The sequence below is a fragment of the Seriola aureovittata genome, chromosome 19 (genome assembly GCF_021018895.1).
Source record: "Seriola aureovittata isolate HTS-2021-v1 ecotype China chromosome 19, ASM2101889v1, whole genome shotgun sequence".
NCBI classification, from domain to species: Eukaryota; Metazoa; Chordata; class Actinopteri; order Carangiformes; family Carangidae; genus Seriola; species Seriola aureovittata.
In genome coordinates, this window is record NC_079382.1 from 3,268,628 (window position 1) to 3,291,781 (window position 23,154).

A 23,154-nucleotide genomic window follows, 5' to 3' on the forward strand; every position below is an offset into this window, starting at 1 on the left:
GTTTGGACAGGTGTTTTATTATTTTATCTTTCCCATTTAGAGCAATGAAAGTAGGCTACATAATACAAACACCTCTCTGTATAATGCAATACAGTTCAAAAGCACCACAAACTACTGGCAGGATTTACGGAACTGTAAATAAGTATACCCAGTAAACCATTTCCATATTCAGCAGACATGGAGCAACATTAGGAATGTTATTGCCACTTTAAAGCTGCTTTAATCAACATTTTGCATTCAAAACAAGCAATGCAGTACCAAACCAGAGTTGGCATTATGCCGCTGTGGGCTGCTGCAGCTTTAAGGTTACTCATTATGTATGAGTACATGGTTTGAGTAAAGCTGCAATGCAAGAGTAGGGTTTTCTCCACACCACAAAGCTAAGTGCCTGTATAAGTATTGTGCAGTTTTAAGCTTTAATCTATTTGTCCCTAACAGTCACTTTGGCCAAGAATCTCAGTGATACAGTGACATGAGGGAAAAGCAGAGAGCTCACGCGTTCAGTAAACTCTTCAAATAGAGCCGAGACAAATAATGTCTTCTCGAGAGGAATAACCGGTTCCATCTGAGGCTGGTGGGGAGGTCATGATCAGATCCAAATATTCATAAGGTTTTTTTTATTGCCTTATGTACAATATGTTGTTCCACTGGATCTATAGTATATATATATATATACAGTATATGTGTCTGACTTTTGGACCCCACTGTTTATCTATATTTATCTCCGTGCTAGCTGGTTGAACTGTAGCTGAGTTTCCTCTGGGCAGGAGCACGCTGAAGCCAAATGCTTAGTGTCCAACTATTATTGCAGCAGCATCAGCAACCTTCCACTAAGCAGGAAGTCCCTCTGTCACACCAAGCTGGAGTGTCAGTGACACATGAAAGTCAAGGGAGTCCAGGGTCACCCGTGGCATCTCTCATCTTTCTGGGTTGGTTTCAGATCACGAGGACAGAGATGACCCGCTATTGCTCGGCTTATATGCAAGCCATCAAACTGATTTTCTTCAACGCAACCTGCAGGCGGGAAAATCCATATCTGCAGTGGTGTCACTTGAGTGGGAAAGTAGGTCTCAGACTGCATGGTTAAGCTAATAAGATACTGGTCAGACACTACTGCTCCAAACGTCAGTAGTAAAGCTGCAACAAGGTGTTAATGTGGTTTTTCAAGCGGTAGCTGATTTTTTGGTGAAGGTGGTGTCTGTGATAAGATGATGACCTTGAGTCTCGTAGTTGGAGTCGTTATTGTTGGAATTTAATAAAGCTAAAAAACCGACAATGAGTGATGGTGAAGAGGAAGAATTGGGTTTGTGCTTCTGTTATCTTCACTACCTTCTGGTTCTGTGTTTTTCTCTCATAGCTGCTGCTGCAGTTGCTGGCAATAAACTCAGTGTATGATGTTTGTTTTTATTACAAAAATGACTCCACTTCTTCTTGCTTCTTCACTTCTTTGTGACGAGGTGTGTAATTAAGGGAACTCAGATACTGGTAAAATTAGCTCCTACATCGCCGCCTATCAAAGCTGCTCATATTTACACTGGAAACAACAGAGGCAGCGGCGGCAGAAACCACTCACTGTCTGAAAGTACCTTAATGCTAATTCAGACATGATGATTACCAAACAATAAATAGTGACTAACTACAATCAACCATCAAACATGTATGAACATTTAAATTAGCCCTGCAACTAACTTTTATTTTCATTATCGCTTAATCTGAACAATATTTTCTCAAGTAATCAATGAATTGTTTTGTTATAAAATATTATAAAATAGTGAAATGTGTTTGTTAGTTTCCCGGAGTCCAAACTGTCATCTTCAAATGCCTGGATAACAGTCCAAAACCCAAAGATAACTGTCAAAGACAAAGCAAACCAGCAAATATTTAAATTGAAGATGCTTGAACATCTTTAAGCATCTATCTTAAAAGTGCAATAATTCACTCTTAGGTGTAAAAATAAAATAAACAATGAGCAAAAATGGATGAAGAACAATTAGAGGCCATGACTTTTCTTACAGTACTATTATAATATAGTTATAATACTATTTTCTTATAATAAAACTCATTGTGCATGATCACACACACATAAGCCATCAAGGGAATAATTATCAAAGAAAACAGCGGTGAAAGACACAAAGAAAAAGACTAGAATAAAAAAGAAAGAAAGCTGCATGAGGTCACATTAAGAGAGTTTGATACTATATGTACCGTAATAACAACAACACACAATTTAAACCAGAACTTCCTGTCTGTATGAAGACTATAAAAGCAGCATTGTGTTATCTACACCTGCCGGAGACGGCTACATCTGTCTAAGGGCTGTGTCATTTGTGTGGTGGCACGGTATTTTATCCTCATGAGATTCTCACAAAACACAAGGAAGATGGAAATTCAGTCTCATAAATTTCTGACAATCATGCTCAAAGTTTCTGTGCGTTCTTTGTCATGATGGACTTTAGAGCCATCTGCTCTGTTTGAAATACAGTCGGTGTTTTCACTGTTTCCGGTTCTTGCTTGGCCTCAAAAGTCCTGTTTAATCTTGCAGATGTTTCACTGGTGAGATTTAATTGAAAGGTAGTGGAAAGCAAAAGCATTGTTGCTATGGTTACTTGCAGTTTAGTAAACTTTATGCACTGATTTGAAGACTGTTGTTTAAGTGTTGACTGTAATTATGTTTCAGCTGTCCGGATGTATGATTTTAACAGACATCTACAAGCTGGATAATTGCTGATGTGACTACAGATGTGACTACAAATTGCAACTTTAGTTGTCATGACAACCAAAACCCAAACAAACACAAACTGCAACCCATAGACGAGCTTCCTAACTCTCAGAGGAATAACAGGACAAAAATATTTAAATATTCATGAGGCTTGAATGGTGAGGATATCTCAGCGGCTGCTCAGGGAGAGGGACTCGTCGTGAAGGAGACAAGGCTGTCGTCACCACAGTGATTAATGAGGCGGAAAGAGACTGGTGGTTAAGACGGATCTGTGTTTTAGTTAATTAGGTGAGAGGATCATCTCTGGGGAAAGTGAAGAAACAGTCAGAAATTAAAAAAAACTTGATGTGAATTAATAGTGAATTTATCACAAAAAAATAAGAGAGAAAGTCTCAGACTGTTTGACTACATTATACTTCATCACTTTACTGTATTTTAATTCCAACTTTAGTCATTTGTATGCTGGGTGCAGATGCTTTCATGCTTTTTTCAAAGTTTAGATTCTTGGGTCAAGTCAATTTGTTCTGGTAAACTTAGAAGAAGAACTGATGGATTTATATATTTATCCATTATATCAAATATGTACTCTTAATGGTATTACTTTGTATTACTTATTGGGCCTCAATCACTTCAGTACATGCATTCAGTTTGAGGTTTAGGTGAGTGCATGTCTTAGCAAGATTTAAATTAACTCTATAGAATTGTTACAGTAATTTGGAAATAAAACCCCCAAAAACTGAAACTTAAAATAAATGCTTAACCTTAACTCAACCTGGATAGGAAACCCTAACAGTACTATAACAGCCACTAGGCTGACTGAATAAACTCCACCTGTTGGTGAATACCATGAGATACAATTGAAAGCCTTAGAGATATTAAAACTGATATGTGGAGCTTTTATGCTGTATTTGTGAAAATAAAAGAGAAAAGACCTTAAACACAGTGAGAGGTGGTGCTGAGGTCTGAAAGAAAGAAAATATTGGAAGATTTCAACAAAATGTCTTCTTTAAATAAATCGTAAACAGATTGTGTACACTCTACACTCCTTTAACTATAGATCTTGTGTAATACTGTGTCTTGTGTAACATAATGTTTAACTGGCATTTTATTTGCAGATGAAATAGCAGCCAATAAAAGGTTATTTGATTGATGACTGTGCTCTGTTTGCCTGCAGATCCTCTGTGGTCCAGCAGGTGGTGCTTTGCTCTCAGCTGAGTCAGACTGAAAGGAGGTCAGCTCTGAGGAGGATGCTAGTTTGCTGCATGTCTCCTGACTCTGTCTCACACACAGACTCATTACAGCATGTGTTGCACAGAGTTTTTCCTATGGCTTTTCTATCTTTACATCACCCTGTTCTTATCTGTTGTATCTCTTTAACTCTAAACTCTCTTGTGGTTTGGTTTGTCTCTAAAACCACCAGCACAAAAATCACCTTTCACCTCATTTTCTTTTTTCCTGCTGCCTCCATCTTTTTCTCTGTATTCTTGTCTGTCGTCACCTGTACTTTCTGTCATATACACTCATCTGTCTCTTTAGTTGTAACCTACCTATCTACTGCATCCCCTCAGCTTTCTCTGGAATCTTTCAATCGATGCAGGCATCACTTTCAGCATCTGCTTCACCAAAGCCTAACTTGACCTCTCCTCAGTGTCCTCACAGCGTCATCAGTGATATAAATCTTCTGCTTTATCTCCAGTGATAAAAGCCGCATTTCCTTCCACTAATTAGATTCTTTTAGCCCTGTATCATTAGTTGCTACGCGAAATGTCTTTGATCCACATTTCATGTGAATCTATACATTTTCTTTGATCTCTGCAAGTTCTCCATCTGAGGAAGTTCTAACTTACATCTGGTTTGTAGACTGGTGTTACTGCATATTGTACGTTGAGCAGGACAAGACTTGAGCTCTATGATGTATAATTCATCTGATTTGAATATTTTAAGGCTGCAGGAGTCCAATAAATCCAAGGTGGTTGAACCCTTGGTTTCCAGTCTTAGAATCCTACATCACTGTCCCTCTAAACTCTGTTTTACAGTAAAACAAATGTGACATTTAGAAATCCTGATTTCATTCAGGATGTCAGAATATTGCACTATAAAAATATGTCATAACATTTTGGTTGGAATTAGTAGCATCTCAGATAGCAAAATGATCTTCTGACCTAACATATGCCTGGGTCCTCGGCCTTCCACATCTGGGCATCTGAGTCTCCTCCACTATTGACTGACAGCTGTATATGGGCCAGATTCAGGCCGTGGGACCAGACGTGTATTGGGCCAGAAGAAAACAAGCATGTGGCCTGAGTATGGAACGGATATATTTTGCTACCTGCCACTGACAGAGAGCTTATAGAGGAATAACAAATAATAATCCTCGGTATCTTCAAACAGTATTAACATACAGTAATAACCAATAATTCATTCTCCATGTGTGCACTAGTCATTGTAACACATTTTAACATAAATAAGATTCAGGAAAAATGACAGTTTGGGCAATGACGCAAATGAGGTACATTCACCAGACCAATCAACAATGGAGCTGGTTCATGGGAAGCCATTATTTACAACTGCCACAGCTGCAGCTACCAGCAGGGACACAGAGGTTATGTCCTCAGTAATTTGTTGGTTTTGATGACCTGAAGAGGAATTTAATATCACAATTACTGAGTGGCACTGGGGGGGGGGGGTTGGATTTATGAGTTCAGTATAAGTCCTGACAACAGCCACAGTTTGACTCAGTTAAGATAACAGCGAGCTCAGTGGCAATGTGATGACATGTTTGGAGTGAATAAATACAGAAAACACAACAATGTTCAGATGAAGACATCAGCCCCTGCTTACTATGTATGAAAAAGAGAATTCCTGGCAGATTGGACAGTTTTCACAGTTTATGTGACGCAGTTATGTTGATGCACATCAGGATAGAGGCAAACATAAAACCCAGGATTGAAAACTTTAATCAAGTTGCAAGCAGCTACTGAAACCTGCAGTCTGCACAGTGTTTTTTATTCAAATTGCCTCCACACAACAGAACAATATGAGAGCGCATGCATAAAGGCACATTATACCTCATGCATATGGAATCAAAAGCTGGCATTTGTGTTTCTCTCCTTTTTTTTAATCTTCAATTTCATGGAGTCATTTTATCTTTTTGTGATGTGCTTTTGTTTTGAAAATGGAACACATTATTTCCAGAAGAGTTTGGCTCAGGTACAGATTGAGGGTTCACGGGCCTCAGACTGCAGTAAATCTCTCGGCGCTGCCTTTCATAGCGAGCCAGTTTTCTTCATGTGCCGTCGTGCGTGGTGCAGCTGTTTATAACGTATGACACCAGCAACATGATTATCTGGCAGGAAAATAATTCATCACAGCCCCCCCCTTCCTATTTATACTCCACTTCACCTGACGCATATGAAAATAAAAATAGTCTGCATGGATGCTCCTGCTCCTATATGACTAACAACTGAAAATGTGTTTAGATACGCCCTGGTAGTCTATGATGCAGTGATTGCATAGGTCATTGCATGGACAAACAGGAAGTGCACAGTTTTCCCATATTTGATCATCTGCTTCATTAAAGTAGATGATGTGAACAAGCATGTTAGACGTGGATTAAGAGTTAAATCTGCAGAGGAGAAAAGAGAAACCAGGAGTGTTCGGGCAGGTGTGAATGCCTCGCCTGTTCCTCTCCCCAGAGAAAACTTGTCTGTTGTTTTTATGCTTCCACTTGGCACCTGACAATACTCAGTTACATTATCTAGGACAAATATGTTGACCTGTGCCCACAGCAATCATGAGCTGAAGAATCAGATAACTGTCATTCCTCTGTGCCGCAGACCTTCATTGCTGCACAGCTGTTTGACGACACCACACAAGACACACACACACACACGTATTCGAAGTGTGTACATACAGTATCTGAAGGGCGGAGATCTTGTCTTTCAGCACTTCCTGGGCTTTGTTGAAGTCGGACAGCATGTTCTGCGTCTCTCTGCTGTGGACGGCACTCAGCTCGGCGAGCTCCCTCTCGTGCCTCTTTGTCAGCTCTTGTTCGTGAACCCTGAAAAGGGAGAAGAACAGACGGTTGAGTTTCTGAGAGAAAAGTACAACTGTAGGTTTGAGTTAGAGCAGCGTTTTCATTTTCAACTAAAATGCCAATTATTTTCTGATATAATCATTTAGAAAATTCCAAATTTGTTTCTTTTGTCCAACCAACAGTTTAAAACTCAAGGATTTACAGAAAACAAAGAAAAGCAGCAACCGAGAAACAGTTTAACCATCATTCAACAGCAGATATCCATAGCAACATTAAATCTACTTCATGCGTCATTAGCAGTCCACTCTTATTGGTGGTGAGACAGACCTAACCACATGTTAAACTGGCTATAAATAAATGTTAAAAAATGGATACTACTTTGTACACAGTTTCTCTTTTGCACTGTGATAAGTGGCCACTACATTTGATGTGTCCTGATACAAAAAACAACATTCAACATTTTGCAGTGTTGAAATAATTATCCAGATCCTTTAATTATTTAAAGTAGCACTTCTGTCTTGCAGTATCACTCAGTTCTGCTCTTGGTTTCAGAATCGTTTAGAATATTTTACATGCTCCTTTGAACATTGTTATATTCTATGCTCACGGGGCGCATCAGTGGCTCACCTGGTAGTGTCATCAGTAAATGTGGAGTTTGTGGTCAGCACTGAGGAGTAATGTTTTTACACTGGGTTCCTGTTTTGTTTGGTATCATTTGTTTGCCACATGGCACCTTAGATAGTAAATGTACCGTGACCCTTAAAATACAAAATTTTATTTTAATAAACCTTTATTTTGGTAAATCACAGCTCTTATTTATGTCTTTATGTTATATCACTAGACTGTGCATAGTGATAGTGACAAAAGTTTTAATTAACACACGTAATCATGTCTAAGTCTGATCACCTTGGCTCGCATGTGTCAGATTTTCAATTAAATAGAAGCCACGCCACATCACGTCACGTCACGTCACGTCACGTCACGTTAATTAATTGAACATACCAACTGCATTACAATTTAACCTCCAGGATAGAGTGATGCACGCTGTGGCTCAGGAACAACTCACATTTCCATTTGTTAATCTTTGAAATGGGTGACATTTCCCTTTAAGACTTAATCAGCACCTGCAGACTCTCCTCCTCTGTCTGTCTGTCTGACTCTCCCAGGATAAGCGAACATAATGGATCGCCCCACGGAGGAAACATTGGTGAGATTAGAAAAAGGAGGCTGAAGGAATTCCAGGACCATGACTGCATGGGAACATACTATGAATGAAATGATGAGATATTCGTTTGAACAAAATATCAGCAGAATAAAATGAGACAATATGAAAATTCATAAAAACATAAATGTGGTATGATTTAAGTGCAAAATACTGCATGTACTATGTATACGTAATGTGTGCTAAAGTGTGTAGATGGAATAATAAACTATTCATATTATGAAATATATTCAATTTACCAACTAAACTTTTTGCTGAGGAAGGAAATGAGCTAAATGAAGAGGAAAATGATGGAAATTGGGAATAAGAGCTGATAATAGTGAAATGAGGAGGAGAAAAAAGGCTGATGAAAGGGAAGAGAAGGAGCATAGAGGCTGGAGGAGAAACATGGATGTCTGTCTGCCTCTCACTCTGACTGGGCCAACTCCCCCTGAGGGGCGCACATCTTATCTCTCTCTGCTTCCTCTTTATTTATTTATCAGCCTATTTTTATCCCTGTGACCAGGATTCAGACGGGGAGTTACGTAACAGAGGGAGAAATGTGCTGCGCATGAGCCTTCCAGCAGAGAGAGCGAGAGCGAGAGAGAGAGAGAGAGAGAGAGAGATGATGATGAGGATGTGTATGTATAAAGGCAAGCAGCACATGAATACATGTTAGAACTATCAAGCAGCTGTCAAGCATACACACATGTGGGCAAACCTTGAAACACACACGCACACACATCAATCCATGGTTACAGATTGATTCTAATGAGGAGCTGGACCACATTAGCCATACAGCACTTAAAAAAATTATAACATGCTGCAGGGAACAACATGATTATCATATATGATATATTCCATTCTGATTTTACCCTAAATAACCTTCACTTCTCCTAATCAATGGGCTCCTGACACTGGCTGAAAGAGAGAGGGAGACAAAGACAGTGTGTGTAAGAGAGAGAAAGAGAGAGAGCTTCGATTGGCTTCGTTTGGGCTTTTCTTTCACTCTCTCTTTCATCTCGGTCTATTTTCATCAGGACCGGAGCAGAGCGGGATTGCAGCAACTATCGTCACCCGAATAAAATCAGTGAAATCAAATTTAGCAACAAGCACTGATGACAGAGGCCACCGAGGGGGGAAAGGGTTGAGAGTGTGCACTAGTACACTTGTATCATATGGAATGGGGTTTAGATAGTGAGGCTATCCTAACTGTTGATGTTGTTTTTAAAGGAAGATGAATAATTTTTTAATCATGATTATTTGCTTTCAAATGGAGCTTTAAGTTGTTTTGCGCACATTAAGAAAACATACAATGTGTTAATTAGTTACCTTTAAAGGTGCTGGCAGGCACATTTCATTGCTTTTGGATAGAGCCAGGCTAGCTGTTTACCCCTGTTTCCAGTCTTTGTGCTAAGCTAAGCTAACAGGCTGCTGACTGTAGCCTTATATATTTTCTCACTGACTTTGTAAGCCACCATGCCACCTTTAAAGGTCCCATATTGTATAAAGGTAGATGTCCATGTGCTATTTGATTATAAAGAGAGGCTCAGAGTCTCCTCTCTTCTGATTGGCTCACCGACCTGTTGTTACCAGAGCTCCAGAGAAAAGCCAGCGAGAGGAGATGTAAAACTAAACTGAGGTGATTTTTGATTCTTAAAACCACAAATATATCTTCTTATGGATCAATACTTGAAATAAAACACAGGAGAAGTGTCAAATAATGGACATGAGAGCAAGTTTCTCTTAGACATCAAGTTAATTCAAGCAGTTCCCTAAAGTATCTCTTTAATACAACTAAAACCTAAATTCCTGGTTCTCAAAATCAAACTTTATCAACATGAATTTCACAGGAAGGGACATCATACGGGCCATACTGTTGACTGGTAACTGAACTAAGGCTGGCATTGAGCGCTAAGCCAAGTTCTTACTGCCAGAAGTGGAGTCAAAAAGAATAAAAAGAACGAGGAACTCAAGAATCACCACTCTGAATTCATGAGAAAAATATTCAGTAGTGTGGTTGCCTGGTTACAGTGCATCAAGATAAACTGAATTGTGAATTCACTGGTGTATGCTTCACCTGTGGGAGACAAACACACAGAGTCCAACTGTGTGACCATGAATATTTCACACAGACACAAAACTTGACGCAAAAGAAAAGAGTCAGATTCGGAGGAAAGATCTCGTATCAGACATGAATAAACAGGTTGATGTCAGTTTGGCAACTGCTACAGTTTAAAACGCCGTGAGTTCAGTCAGACGTCTTTTTTATACATGATAGAAGATGAATGCACCATTCACAGGCTTATTCAGATCAATCAGTGCTTTCAACGGCAGCAACTGAACTTTGACAAAAATAATATCAAAGTGTTTTACTATTTATAGTCTGTCCTGACACAGAATTGAGTTGAATGTATAAAAACCCTCTATTTTAATGGAATAACTGAACTCAGTAGTACCTGGTAGTATGATAGATAGGTAGTATTGTTTTGTATTGTGTTGTCCTTTCAGTGCTGACTCGTACCTTATCTGCTGATTGGCTTCACTGCGGATCTTGAGCACCTCCTTGCCCTTGAGCTCCAGCTCTTTAGTCAGAGTGCTGATGTTCTCGTTGAGTGTGTGGATCTGGTGGTCCATCTGAGCGATGTGGTTCTTCCTCCTGGACACCTCCTCCTGCAGCTCAGTGATCCGGCCCAACAACTCACGCTCCTAGAAAGAAAAAAAAAATCTGTATTATTCATTTTTTGCATTTTGATGAGATTTGAGTCCCACAGTGTTAGTTATCCTTATAACAGCATCATGGTTTAATAACAAACCAACCCTAACTTTGTAGGTCTTTTCTGGCAATGTAGCCATTTTTACCAATTTCAATGAGGTCAAACTACCATGAGGATGAATGTAAACACATGACCTCACACAGCTATACAAACTTAAATGGCGTCTTCATGCTATAAACAAGCGGCAACCTCCAAGGCTGAAAAATGAGGCCAACTTGGAAGTACCAAAAAAAAACAGCAGTTCCTAAAATGGCCACTTGAGGCTGGCTGCAAAAACGAGTCAATCCCCATAGACTCCCATGTTAAAATGTCCGACTTTACAGCAGAAATAATCATGTTTGCAACCTGGTACGAGAAATTATTTTGCACTCTATGGCTAATTTCCTCCTTCATGACAACTGTATGGGGGGTGGGTTTTTATAAAAACTACATCTTATTAAGGCTTAAAGTTCTGCATAATTGAGGGTGTGCTGCTTTGAGTGACAGGTGGGTGATCGATGCTTGTCACAAGCCGGCATGCGCCGAAGTCTGGGCTCCACACACGCCCCTCCTCTTTTCCCATTTTTGGATTAGCTGGGCGTTAGGCAGAGTTAGGTACAGGCAACATGGCGGTGGCGGAGCAGCTCACTCTGTGCTTCAAAACCACACTTCAGAAACCTGTGGGTGACGTCACGGAGACTACGACCATCTTTATTTACAGTCTGTGGCTATAAAGCATTCTGTCTTTGCACACACATCATGCAGTGCATTGTAGTAAGCAATGAAGCTCCGTAAGTCATCTTAGTTTTTTTGGGGGAAATATACTGTACTGAATTTTAGGTGAAATGCTATGCTAATCTAAATGTGGGTGCACAAAATGAAATGACATTAAATGACATTTACATGACAGAAGGTTTGGATTAACACCTTTCTGAAAGCATTTTAACAAATCTGGATATGATAAGCTTTAAAAAGATTTTAGTAAAGGGCTGTTGCATTGGAGTACACTGGGTGTACCTGGGTGCCAATTCAGTATAATGGTCTAATTTTGGCCATTGTCCCATTTTGTATTATGGAATATAACAAATTAACTCCATCTGAAATGTGGATTCAAGAATCAGATGTTTCTTCAGCAACACAAACTGGGCCCCTAATTAACAGAAAGACGAATGCAGTGAATCGCATTCATTCTGGTAAACTAACAATGAATGTTGAGTGATCTGACAATAAATGGTAACATTTATCATCATCCATTATTCATAAATACCCATGTGTATATTCTCGCTTTCACTCGTAGACATTTGATTTGTAAAAGGATAGTGGCAATTAATGCAAATCAACCTGCTAAATGTCAACTGTTTAGATAAATTCACAAGTATGAGTTAAATTAAATTTCAGTCATCAGCACTGTACGAGAATCTAGATCCTGAATCACTCACTCAGCTCATGAATTATCACTGACTGACTTTACATGAACAATGACCAACTGTCCACATGACTCAAGACCTCCCGCAGAGCTTCCACAGCGACACAAGATCTGGCACAAGATCTTTGTTGGTTGAAAAAAGTGGTTTTCTCCGCTGGGTGGGGGTGAACAATGCGTAGGTTCAATCAAACGCTCACACGAAGGCGACAACACAGCCTGCCTTCCATTATTGGAACGTCACTCAAATAAGTGACTCACAGCTTCTAAAACTTGAGGCTTTTTAGGGCGTGTTCAAATCAGCCTGTACAGAGAACAGCCGGTGAAGACATGTACAATCTTCACTGTGGCTCTGGAGTCAAACTAGGAATTGATACCCCATTTACACCTGTCATTAGAAGGTGATCTATATCTCTATTGGATTGTCTGAATAAGGTAAAACACATGTTAATGCAAGTCTAAATGCATCTCAGCAAAACATACAGCGAAACAACATTACCAAAACCTAATACCTAATTCTGAGTCTTCCTGCAAGCTTCTTTAAAGTCTTATCCATCTAATATACGCCCACTTTATTAGGAACACCTGTACACCTGCTTATCATCCAATCAGTCAATCATGTGGCAGCAGTGCAATGCTTAAAATCCTGCAGATCCAGGTCAGGAGCTTCAGTTAATGTTCACATCAAACATCAGAGTGAGGAAAAATGTGATCTGTGTGACCTCGGCATGATTGTTGGTGCCAGCTGGGCTGGTTTGAGGATTTCTGATCTCCTGGGATTTTCACACACAACAACAGCAACATCTCTGAATGGAGCCAAAAACAAACACAAAAAACACCTTGTAATCAGCAGGTGTGCTGACAGAAACACCTTGTTGATGAAAAGAAGCAAGAGGAGAATGACCAGACTGGTTGGAGCTGAGCGAGAGGCTACGGTAACTCAGATAACCACTCTGTACAAGCGTCTCAGAATGAATATGTCTGACCTTGAGGTGGACAGTTATGAATTAAACCAGACTGGTCAAAATCAAAATCATGGACACACAACACAACATCACCCACCAGACATCATTCTACTGAGAAGGTGAACACCTAAAGGTCAAACTATAAGTGACAATATGTGGTAGACTTTACATTGTGCGATATCAAGATTTGACTGAAATCATTTTATACCACTTCAGATTTTTTCTAAAAGACACAAATGTGGTTGAAAGCTTTGGAAACAAGTAAGTTGACATTAACAATCAAAACTGCCAAGTTCAGAGTTAATACACATGATGATGGGAGCCAGAGTGGGCCTCGTTTGCCAAATTGATCATTATGATTAGAGACTTGAACGAAGAGGCAAAGAAAGGCAAAGATATAATATGAAGTTTCACAGTAGCAGGTCACTGAACTCTAAAGTTATTGTCCACTTATGATTCCCCACTCTACAAAATCTCATTCAACTTGTCCCTATAATAATCTGTGCCAAGGTCTGTGTTCATATATCCAATAACCATAATTCTGTATAATAAACTCACTAACTGTCTCAATCTGGGTCTTAATTTAATGTAATTGGCTGATTCTTGCTGTCCAAAAATTTTGCGGTGCAATTAAGCACAATTACTCATTTACTCATTTTACTCTCCATCTCGTCAAACTCCTGACTTCATTCTGAGGAGACGAGGCAGAAAAAACAAGTTAACAAGAAAAAGAGAAAAAAAAAATGAAGAAAGAAAATTTACCTAAACTGGTTCATTTCAGGGAATCCAGGACTATTTGAAAAGTGTGTATTGTGTTACTTGGGACTTGAATCCCTGTTGGATTTTCACACTCATGGCAGATGAATGGAGCTGACTGTGGGCTGGTTTTGGGGCACTGAGATTTACAATATTTCTGCTGTTGCTCTGTCATCACTTTTTTATCCTCCCCATCTATTCTCTCCTTCACCATCTCACTTTCTCCTCCACTCCAAACATCTAAAATAAGCAGTGAAATTGTGAATATGCGCACCACTTCTTTTTTTTTTGCTAGCCCCTCTCTATTCTCATATTTAAGTCTTTGAAAAATAAATAAGGTTTTCAAATATTTATCAAGCGGAGGCATTAGCTGCTCGAATCTCTTACTGAATTAGGGTGTGATTTCCTACTGAAAGTGGACTTTTATCTTTTATAAAGGGATGATGGATGGATATTAGTTGGGTCAGTGTCATCCATCCAGTTTGACTGACGGAGTATAATTGATCTGTGCTACACTGGCTGTCTATAAACTGCCATTAACTTGAACGTGAAACATGACGTTTATCTTTAGTCTAAATGGAAAGTGTTAGTGTCCCAGTTCCTAAATGATGTATTATATATATATATATTATATTTATATTTTCTTTATTTATTTGTTTTTATCATTTATTTTCTTTCTCTTCTTTCCTTGTGTTTTTTTCTTTCTTACTTCATGGGCTATAATCAGACATATGCACAAATACCAACTTTTTAAAACCCATATACACATTTGGGCTGCAACACATATCGTATCAATTAATCTGCCAATTATTTTAATCAGTTGATCATTTTGTCTGAAAAAGCAGCCCTACACCCAAAGATACTACATTTATTCAATCTCACCAAACAGAGCAAAGCAGAGAATCCTCACAGTTAAGAAGCTTGTATCAGTGAATTCAATTTTTTTTCTTGAAAAGGTAATTGATTATCCAAATCAATACATTTTTGGTTTATTGACTAATTGATTAACAGACTAATCATTTCGCCTTGATTTCATACTCATGAGAACAAAGAGAAAAATAAGGGTGAATGAGGTAATGAGATAAAAACAATTAAATTGACTGACAGCTCCTCTGAGATACGTTATATTAAGTTATTTCAGGTACAAAGTGAAACGTTACAGCAAACACTGGACTGGAGCAAAGACAGAACGACTGTGTCCCAAACACCAAAAACAACATCAGGAGTAGAACAAGCTAATTGAAAGAGAACAGAGTGGATATTGGATGTCAAGTGATACAGATGAGGAGATGACTGATCAGACAGCTCAGCTGGATCAAACACGCTAAGTATCTCCCCTGGGACAGATGATGATGTGCACACAAACACACACACACACGCGCACGCACTTCATCAGTCTCTTCCTCCCTGTCTGTTAAGTAATTGCAGGTATAAAAACATTATTTAACGCAGCGTGACGACTTTCGGCTGCTGAGCTCTTCCACTGCGATGACTCAGCTCAGGAAGTTTATCTGCCTTTAAAGGCTCCGGTGAAGTAAACAAAGAATTCACAAACTCTCAAAGTCTACATGCAGCATCCCAACAATTAATTAATCATTTGGTTTCTTATACTATATTTTACCCGTTCAACTTTATCATCACAGACAGGAAATCACTGAAATCTGATGATCTGATTATTTCAAAGCACAAAGGGAGAATAACTGAACTCATGATGGCAGATGGTGAAAGGACAGAAAGGATAATGCTACCTCCAAATTAAGGCTGCCAAATAGTGACCTATACTGCTTAAGAGGCACAATATAACCACAATGTTCCCAGTTCACATACTTTTTTGTGTGTCACCCCCCACCCCACCCCTCCCTCATATTTTGTGTCTGATTCTTTGCTGTAGACCAGGTAACAGAGGCAGAAATGTCAGCAACCTCAAAAACAGAGGGAAAAGTAATATCGTCGAAAACACTGACACTGAGCTGCACAATAAGTTGACTTGTTAAATTAGTTGATTTAAGATAAAAAGTCAGACCCATGCAGTGAGCAGACACATGAGCATGTTCTGATTTCCATTGTGAGAAGTTCAAACTATCATAACATTTATATCAGGCTGCAACACTGCAAACCTGCCTACTTTGAACGATGCTAATGTAGATGTGTGGAACAGCCGGGGGTGTTTGATGGTGAGTCCAGCAAACTCAGCAAAATGAGGAATGACGGTATTCCACTGTGGTTTAGTCCTGGTTAGAGAATATGTGAAAATGATTTGTATCTCATCATATACAGTGGAGACAGGTCGACACAATTCACTACTAATTGGGACAAAATCGGACATGAAGGCCTGTGACCCAGTGTGAATCTACTGGTGGTGCTGGTGCACTGCAGGATACTAAAGGAGGTGACTGACACGTGATGTACATTTCTGCTGCAGCTGCTACAGACTGACGGTTTGACAGACAGGCAGTTCAAACTGTAACACTCCACCATTAGCTCTTATTGACTCCCTGTCGCCTTGGCAACTTAAGATGAGAGGGACTGATGGTGAAGTATAGGGGGTATTAAAATCAACCAGCTGTGCATCTCTGCTAGAACATCTGTACCACAAAGTGATGAAAGAGGAACCCATGGTGTTTGGGGTAATTAGGAAGATTTACTAGAAACGGTAAGAGGGTAGCCTGCCGGCTGGTGTGTGTGTGTGTGTGTGTGTGTGTGTGTGTGTGTGTGTGTGTGTGTGTGTGAGTCTGTGGCAGGTGTTATGGAAGACATACTGGTCATATCATCTAGTACTGTCTCCATCCCAATCTAATTTCTCTTAGACAGCCAGTAAGACAATAACAACAACAACACTGATGAATAATAAATACGAAACAAACAAATAATCTGAAGATTAAAAACAGCTGTTGCTGTGTAACATGGGATAGACAAGACTAGTATTTGTCACAATTTTAACTGAATTTTTCAAGAAAACTGTCAAATGAAAATAAAAATACACATGAGAACAGATGAAAGGACGCCCACCTTGTAATATCAATGTAAAGCACTTCTGTGCATTCTCTGTGTGTGGGCAAACAAACTGTGAGCAAAACACTTACCCGTTATTATTGCTGTATGTGTTGCATCGATCCAACAATCATTCAGACTATAAAATGTCAGAAAATGATGGAAAATGTTGCAAGGTGATGCTTTTTATTGTCTTTTAAATTAAATCAGTTAATTAAATTATTTAATTTAAAATCATAGAAAAAGCTTCTTTGCATAGAAGCTAGAATCAGTGACGGTTTGGCATTTGTCCTTAAACTTTCTTGACTTAACCATGATAAAAAACAACAAAAAAAAAAAAAACATATGATTTGTATGAAATAATTGATTAATCGACTCATTACTTCAGTAATAATTCTGGAGAACTGTAACACATAAAGAGAGAGGTCCATTTTTTTTTTAAATTGTCTGTTTCAATCTAAAAATACTGGTGCTGGAAGCAGCTCTCTACATTCTGTATGAGTGCGTTTTGAATGAGTATCATACAGAGGTAAAATAACTCTGTGTCTATCACTGGAACAACTTCCTTAAAGACTGTGGGTGTTTAACAGTGTGAAAGAGACTGAAAGCCTGTTCAGAGGTGTCTACATTACATTTTTCTTATTGACTCCTGTCACACAATCTTCACTGTGCTCAGGAAAGATAGAGAGCAGTGCTGCAGTGCTTGAGAGGATTCATACTTGACAAGAACATCATTTGCTGCAGTAGTTGTGTTTGTATGAAGCGGTGATGTGTCTATAAACATATATGTCAAGATAAACATAAAGATGGTGACGAGTTTGCAGACGTTAGGAATTATAAATGACAGGTTTGGTCTCTTAGAAGAAGCGCAGAGATGTGTAGAAGACAATTTGGGGTAATTTTCCTCATGATGAACTAGTACATGCTCATGAAGTCCTACCTGTATGCGGTTGTTCTCCAGTGTTTTCTCCAGCTCGGCTTTGGCAGCAGCTGACTCCTGTTGGTGGGTTTGTCTCAGGTGTTCGATGGCTGATGCGTGGATGTGGTTCAATTCTGATCGCAGGGAGGCTAATGGGAAAAAATGTAATGGAAGCAAAAGGACACATATTTCATTTGAACAGAAAATACTACACGTGTGGAAACAAAGCTTCTGGCTGCAAGTTTCAGATTCAGAGAAAAGCTTCCTCCAACCTTTAGTCTGCTCGAAAAAAAAGTGCTCATTAGCTGCAAAGGCATTTTTATTACAAAATAAATAAATAAAGTCCTTTTTACTTTGCACATAAAGAAAAGTGCCTTGGCTGCCTTTACCCAAGTGGCCTTTAATCCTGACTCAAATGAACACCTTTTATTGCAAACAGTCTAATGGTTTGAAGAGGGAACGCACATTGTTACAAGCTTCCTACTTGAACGTAACGTCAGAATAAAAAGACAAAAGCTGTGAAAGCTGAGTATTTCTGACCGACCGCTGCAGGAAAACACATGATATACATACGCACATGTACCGTGTATACACACACATTCACACACTGAAAGAAGATGAAAGAAAGTAAGAGAGGGAGCGAGGTAAAGAGAAAAAGGTAATAAAAAGATGTCAGGATGTGGGAAGTGAGAGATAGATGGGAGCAGCTCTCCAGTGTCAGGACCATGACATGAAGGTTAATGGAAGACCATTTATCACGGCACAGTGCTGGTGTGTTAGCACAAAAAAAAAACTGGGTAAGACTGAAGTTTTCCAGCACTTTTATAGATATTTTTGGTCCATCTTAAACTTCAGAGCCCTGCTAATGTCCTCATTTTACTTCTTAGCATAGACTTTAACTGCTGTTTCTACACCACAGACTGCGGCTTTTAATATTTCCTCTGTCAGATATCTGCATTAGCTTAAGAAAGAGAGCAGTAATTTTTCAGTCTGTGATGTGAGGATGGTAGTTTACTTATGTTTGAGGCCACACAAATAAAACAACATCTATATATCTTGTGTTCCACACTGTCCTAAAGACAAAATGATAAAACCAAATGTTAAATTATAGCAGCTATTTACGAGAAGAACTGTCACATCCCCATTATTACAGAACGACAGGACCCCACTTTGGCCCTGATACAGTATCAAACATCATCCTAGTATTCTTTTCATTTCTATAGTTGTTATTGTCCATGGCCTAAAAAGCATTTACCTCCTGTAGATGAGGAATAATAACACAGCATGTGAAAACATAAATCCACTCTATGTCCCTCCTCTATATCTATCCACAGTGTTCTAGACAATTTGTTCCTCTGTCTGTGTCTGTCACTGAGTTGAAATGAGAAATAAAGAACAGTAAATGGACACCACAGAATCAGTGTGTAGACTCAGGGGATTTGTTCCATAAAGCTGCACATTATTGTCACAGTGACATTGACTTTCGACAGTTGACCATCAAATTCTGATCTGTTCATTCTCGAGTCCAAGTGGATCTTTGCGCCAAATTGGGACAGACTGAGACATCGCCTTCAAGGGAATGGGAAACCAAAATCCTGCCCTGGCTGTCACTTGCATGGAGCTACAATAAAATCTTTGACCATCACTCAACAACATCTCATGACAAAGTGAAAACATGTTGTATTTTTCATCTTCTCAGAATGTATGACCACACGTTTCTACAAAGTACTGACATAAGGCTCTGAATACTTTTGTTGGGGAAAGATTTGATTTTCAATGAATTTCGAAAAAACACATTTTCACTTTGTCATTATCAGCTTCTGATTATAGGTTATACTACAGAGGAAATTGAACAGCACAACAGCAAGTTGAGGAAAACAGGTATATGCTGAGTCAGATTATCACCTGTGTTCAGCTGTGTGGAAAATGTGAAATAGCACATTATGTCAAATTGTAAAACTGTTATTTTCTTGTTGTTGCTCCACAATAATGGACATAGCATTATGCTAACTGATTGTTTGCTATGTGACCATGATAAGGCCTTAGCTGCCTCTTGGTGTAAATGCTTTGCCATATTCTCACCTTATATTTTTACTTTGAGATCCACAAGTTTTCTGAGTTTCTTTGTATAATCTTTTCTATATAAAAGGTTTTCATCCTTTATTTTCCAGTATTTTCTTCCATTATTAGTTCGGCCTTCACAGTAAAATCAGAGCAGACTGTGACCAGAAACCCCATATCAATGCAAAATGTGGCAAAAGGTCATATTAGGGTGAATATTTCTCCACACACACACTCTAAGACCTCACCCAGCATGGCTTTGCCCTCGTCCTCCAGTTCAAAGCGAAGCGTTTGCAGCTCTTGCTCCGACTGCTGTTTGAGCGTCTCGATGCTCTGGCGGTGAGCCTCTCTGAGCGACTGCAGCTCTGCATGGTGATGGTGGCGGAGACGCTCCTCCAGGTCCTGATGGATGGGTGGGAGGTAGGGGGACGGGGGGAAGGGGTGGGAGAGGATAACCGAAAGAACAAAGACAGGGCAGGAGAACAGGGAGACAGAGGAAAAAAGTGAGAGTGGGATGGCCCAAGAGAGAGAGTGAGGGAACTCTAGCCATTTTAAATCCTGTATGAGGCCAGTCTGTCCTTATATCTGTGAGGATATAAGGAGGAACTGGCCGATCATTATACACGGTCTGAAACAGGACTGATTCATCAGCCAAGAAAGAATAAAAATCACTTTCTTATTTATTCATTTCTACCATTCAGACTTTGTGAAAACTAGAGGTCACCTTCTGTGTCAAGTATAAAACAAAGACAATTCTCTTATCAAAACCTTTCCTTCAATGGTTTCCTGATGATTTCAATAAACTCCCCTTTAGAATGACCTTGAGGGCAACAGAATTAGAAAAAAAAAAGAAGTTATTCTATTATTCTATTATCATCATTTTGAGTAAAAAAGTGAAGCTGCATTGTCAAAATACATTATATTAATTATAATAATAAAATTCTCTCTCTTTATTCTGCACAGTTGTTGAGAAGAGTCAGAAGGTCACCTCATACTTCAAAATGCTTTTTAAAACATTGGCCTTCATATTTGAAAGATTAGTAACACATTCCCCTGGAGTGGATTCCTGTTCAGTACAGCCTTGACTGTAACGTTACTGTAGCTCACTGACTTTTACTTTGAGTGTATATATATATATGTACATGTGTATATAACTGGATTTTCCTTTTGTAATAATGATATTTAAGTCAATATTTTTTTAACATAATATTCAATATTGTTTCTTAAATTAAATTAGTAAAAAATATATTAATGATGTCCGTAGAACACCATAGTGATGAGTTTTAAAAAGAAAAAAATGGAGCTAATTTTCTGTTAAATCACTGTGACAGTTGTTCAGTATAAAACTGCTCATTTGCAAAGACCATCAGATTTAAAATCAATAATTAAACAACAATATGTTGAGTGAGAAAACAAATCAGTGTTATTCCAACAAATTTTGGGGAATTTTTTCACCAAACGTGTTGGTACAGGAGAACAAGAAGGAGAAGGACCGTAATCTTTATGGACAGGTGTGAATCAGCTGATCTGTTGTGCATTTCCCACAGTTCTCCACCATTTTGTTTATTGCATATATCACTTCCTTAATTAAGTGATTAATTAAATTGTGTTCAGTTACTTTCATCCAGCTGTTGATGACCTCAGTTCTGGTTTCATAACAAAAATGTAACGAGAGCAACGTATTAGAATATTAAAGAAAACTGACAAACACTTATACACACACAGTATTAGTATCAGGCATTAGCACTGCTGACTGGAGGGCTGCCACAACACACACACATACACACACACATACACACACACACACACACACACACACACACACACACACACAGAGCTCAGCCCTGCTAGCATTACACTGCTGGCAGCCAAACATTTACTCTGGCAGTAAAAGCTGTTGTTGATGTGTGAGGATCCACATTTTCGTGCCTGAGTGTTTCTGGAAATATGGTTTTACTTATTGAGAAGCACACTCATGGTTGGTGCTGCTGTAAAGTTATCAACGATTCAACCGGCGTCGCACGTGTCAAGCGTTCATTAAGCTCGTCAGTCTGACAAACTTGGCTGTCAGCTGCGTTTCTGGCAGAGAAAACAGGACCAAAATGACTTCTGACAATCAGCGGCCACCGTTCAATTCAACAGTAAACCTGTCTGGAGAAACAGATGATAATCACTTGATCAGACTGATTCAGTTTCCCTCTAGGATGTTACATTGTTTGACTTAAAGATAAATCAAATCAAATGGCTGTCAGTTCTGGTGCAAGTGTAAGGTGTTTACTTTACTAACACTTATATTTGTCTCTGCATATTGATATTAAAATCTACTTTGTCTGACTGCCTACTTAGATTCTGTGCAGGTGGCTGCAGGAAATAATCTTTTTACATATTTTGTGTTTAAAAAGCCTTTAATACACTGTAGTAAGACAGAAAAGAGTCACAACAAAAATATCGACCATAACAAAACTCATTTTCACCAGTGCATTTTGTTTGTGGCTGATGTAAAGATGTCTGAGGTGACAGTGGCACAAGGTCCAAGACAATTTAAAGATGGAAATAAGGAAAATAATCAAATTATCTTAGGATAAATAAATATATAAATTTTCTGGGTGTATACCTTTTGTGATATATCCAAAAAGTAATATACTGTGAAAATATACTGTACTTAAAGAACCACTATAAGTTTCAGTCTCATACCTGTTGTGCTCCTGTGTATTTTATTTTCTTATTCCCACATCCTCAAAAAATCAAAAATTCAAACTGTGCAACTAGTTAGCAAAGAAAGTCTAAAATAATATCCAGATACGTTATTAATGCAATTAAATTCAATTTAGGGTAGTAACCAGAGCCATTTCTTGCTATATGCGGACTGTGCAGATGCATAGGGCCCCTGCAGCTACTAGGGGACCCCCAGGCTGCAAGTTCATCCTCAATATATTTGGGGAGAATTAAAATGACCTGTCTTTATTTGTAGCCAGTCAAGCCTCCTCATGTATTTAGTGAAGCACTGCTCAAAAATGAAATGCAGGATATAAACAAAACTAAGCTGCAATGACGGGGAAGCTGTGGCTTGTGTTTGTGGACTAATCAAGTGAAAATCATCATTAGGCTGTCAGGCAATGAGTGACATCTGCCGACAGGTGTGATGGGATGACTGACAGCTGCACGTCACGTCAGTGAGGAGAATAACGCTAGGACATATCTCTGTGGTGCAGGAAAAAGAAACAAAAGAAAATTGAAGAAGAAAAACGCTCCCAGGAAAAAGGCAAGTCATTTGTTAATGATGTAGATTCACTTGTGGGGTGGAGGGGGTGGCTATAATGTTGCCAA

General features: G+C 39.0%; 1 protein-coding gene across 2 annotated transcripts in view; it reads right to left on the bottom strand.

The window, feature by feature from the left end:
• The window catches only part of fam184ab (family with sequence similarity 184 member Ab), a 139,737-nt gene that overhangs the window by 12,336 nt on the left and 104,247 nt on the right, over positions 1 to 23,154 (bottom strand). For both annotated transcript variants that reach the window (XM_056405430.1, XM_056405433.1), the window contains exons 15-18: positions 20,076 to 20,229; positions 17,788 to 17,915; positions 10,481 to 10,665; positions 6,633 to 6,779 (exon numbers count right to left, since the gene is read on the bottom strand). In XM_056405430.1, coding sequence (XP_056261405.1) covers positions 6,633 to 6,779; positions 10,481 to 10,665; positions 17,788 to 17,915; positions 20,076 to 20,229 — 614 coding nt within the window. The remainder of the gene's footprint in view (positions 1 to 6,632; positions 6,780 to 10,480; positions 10,666 to 17,787; positions 17,916 to 20,075; positions 20,230 to 23,154) is intronic.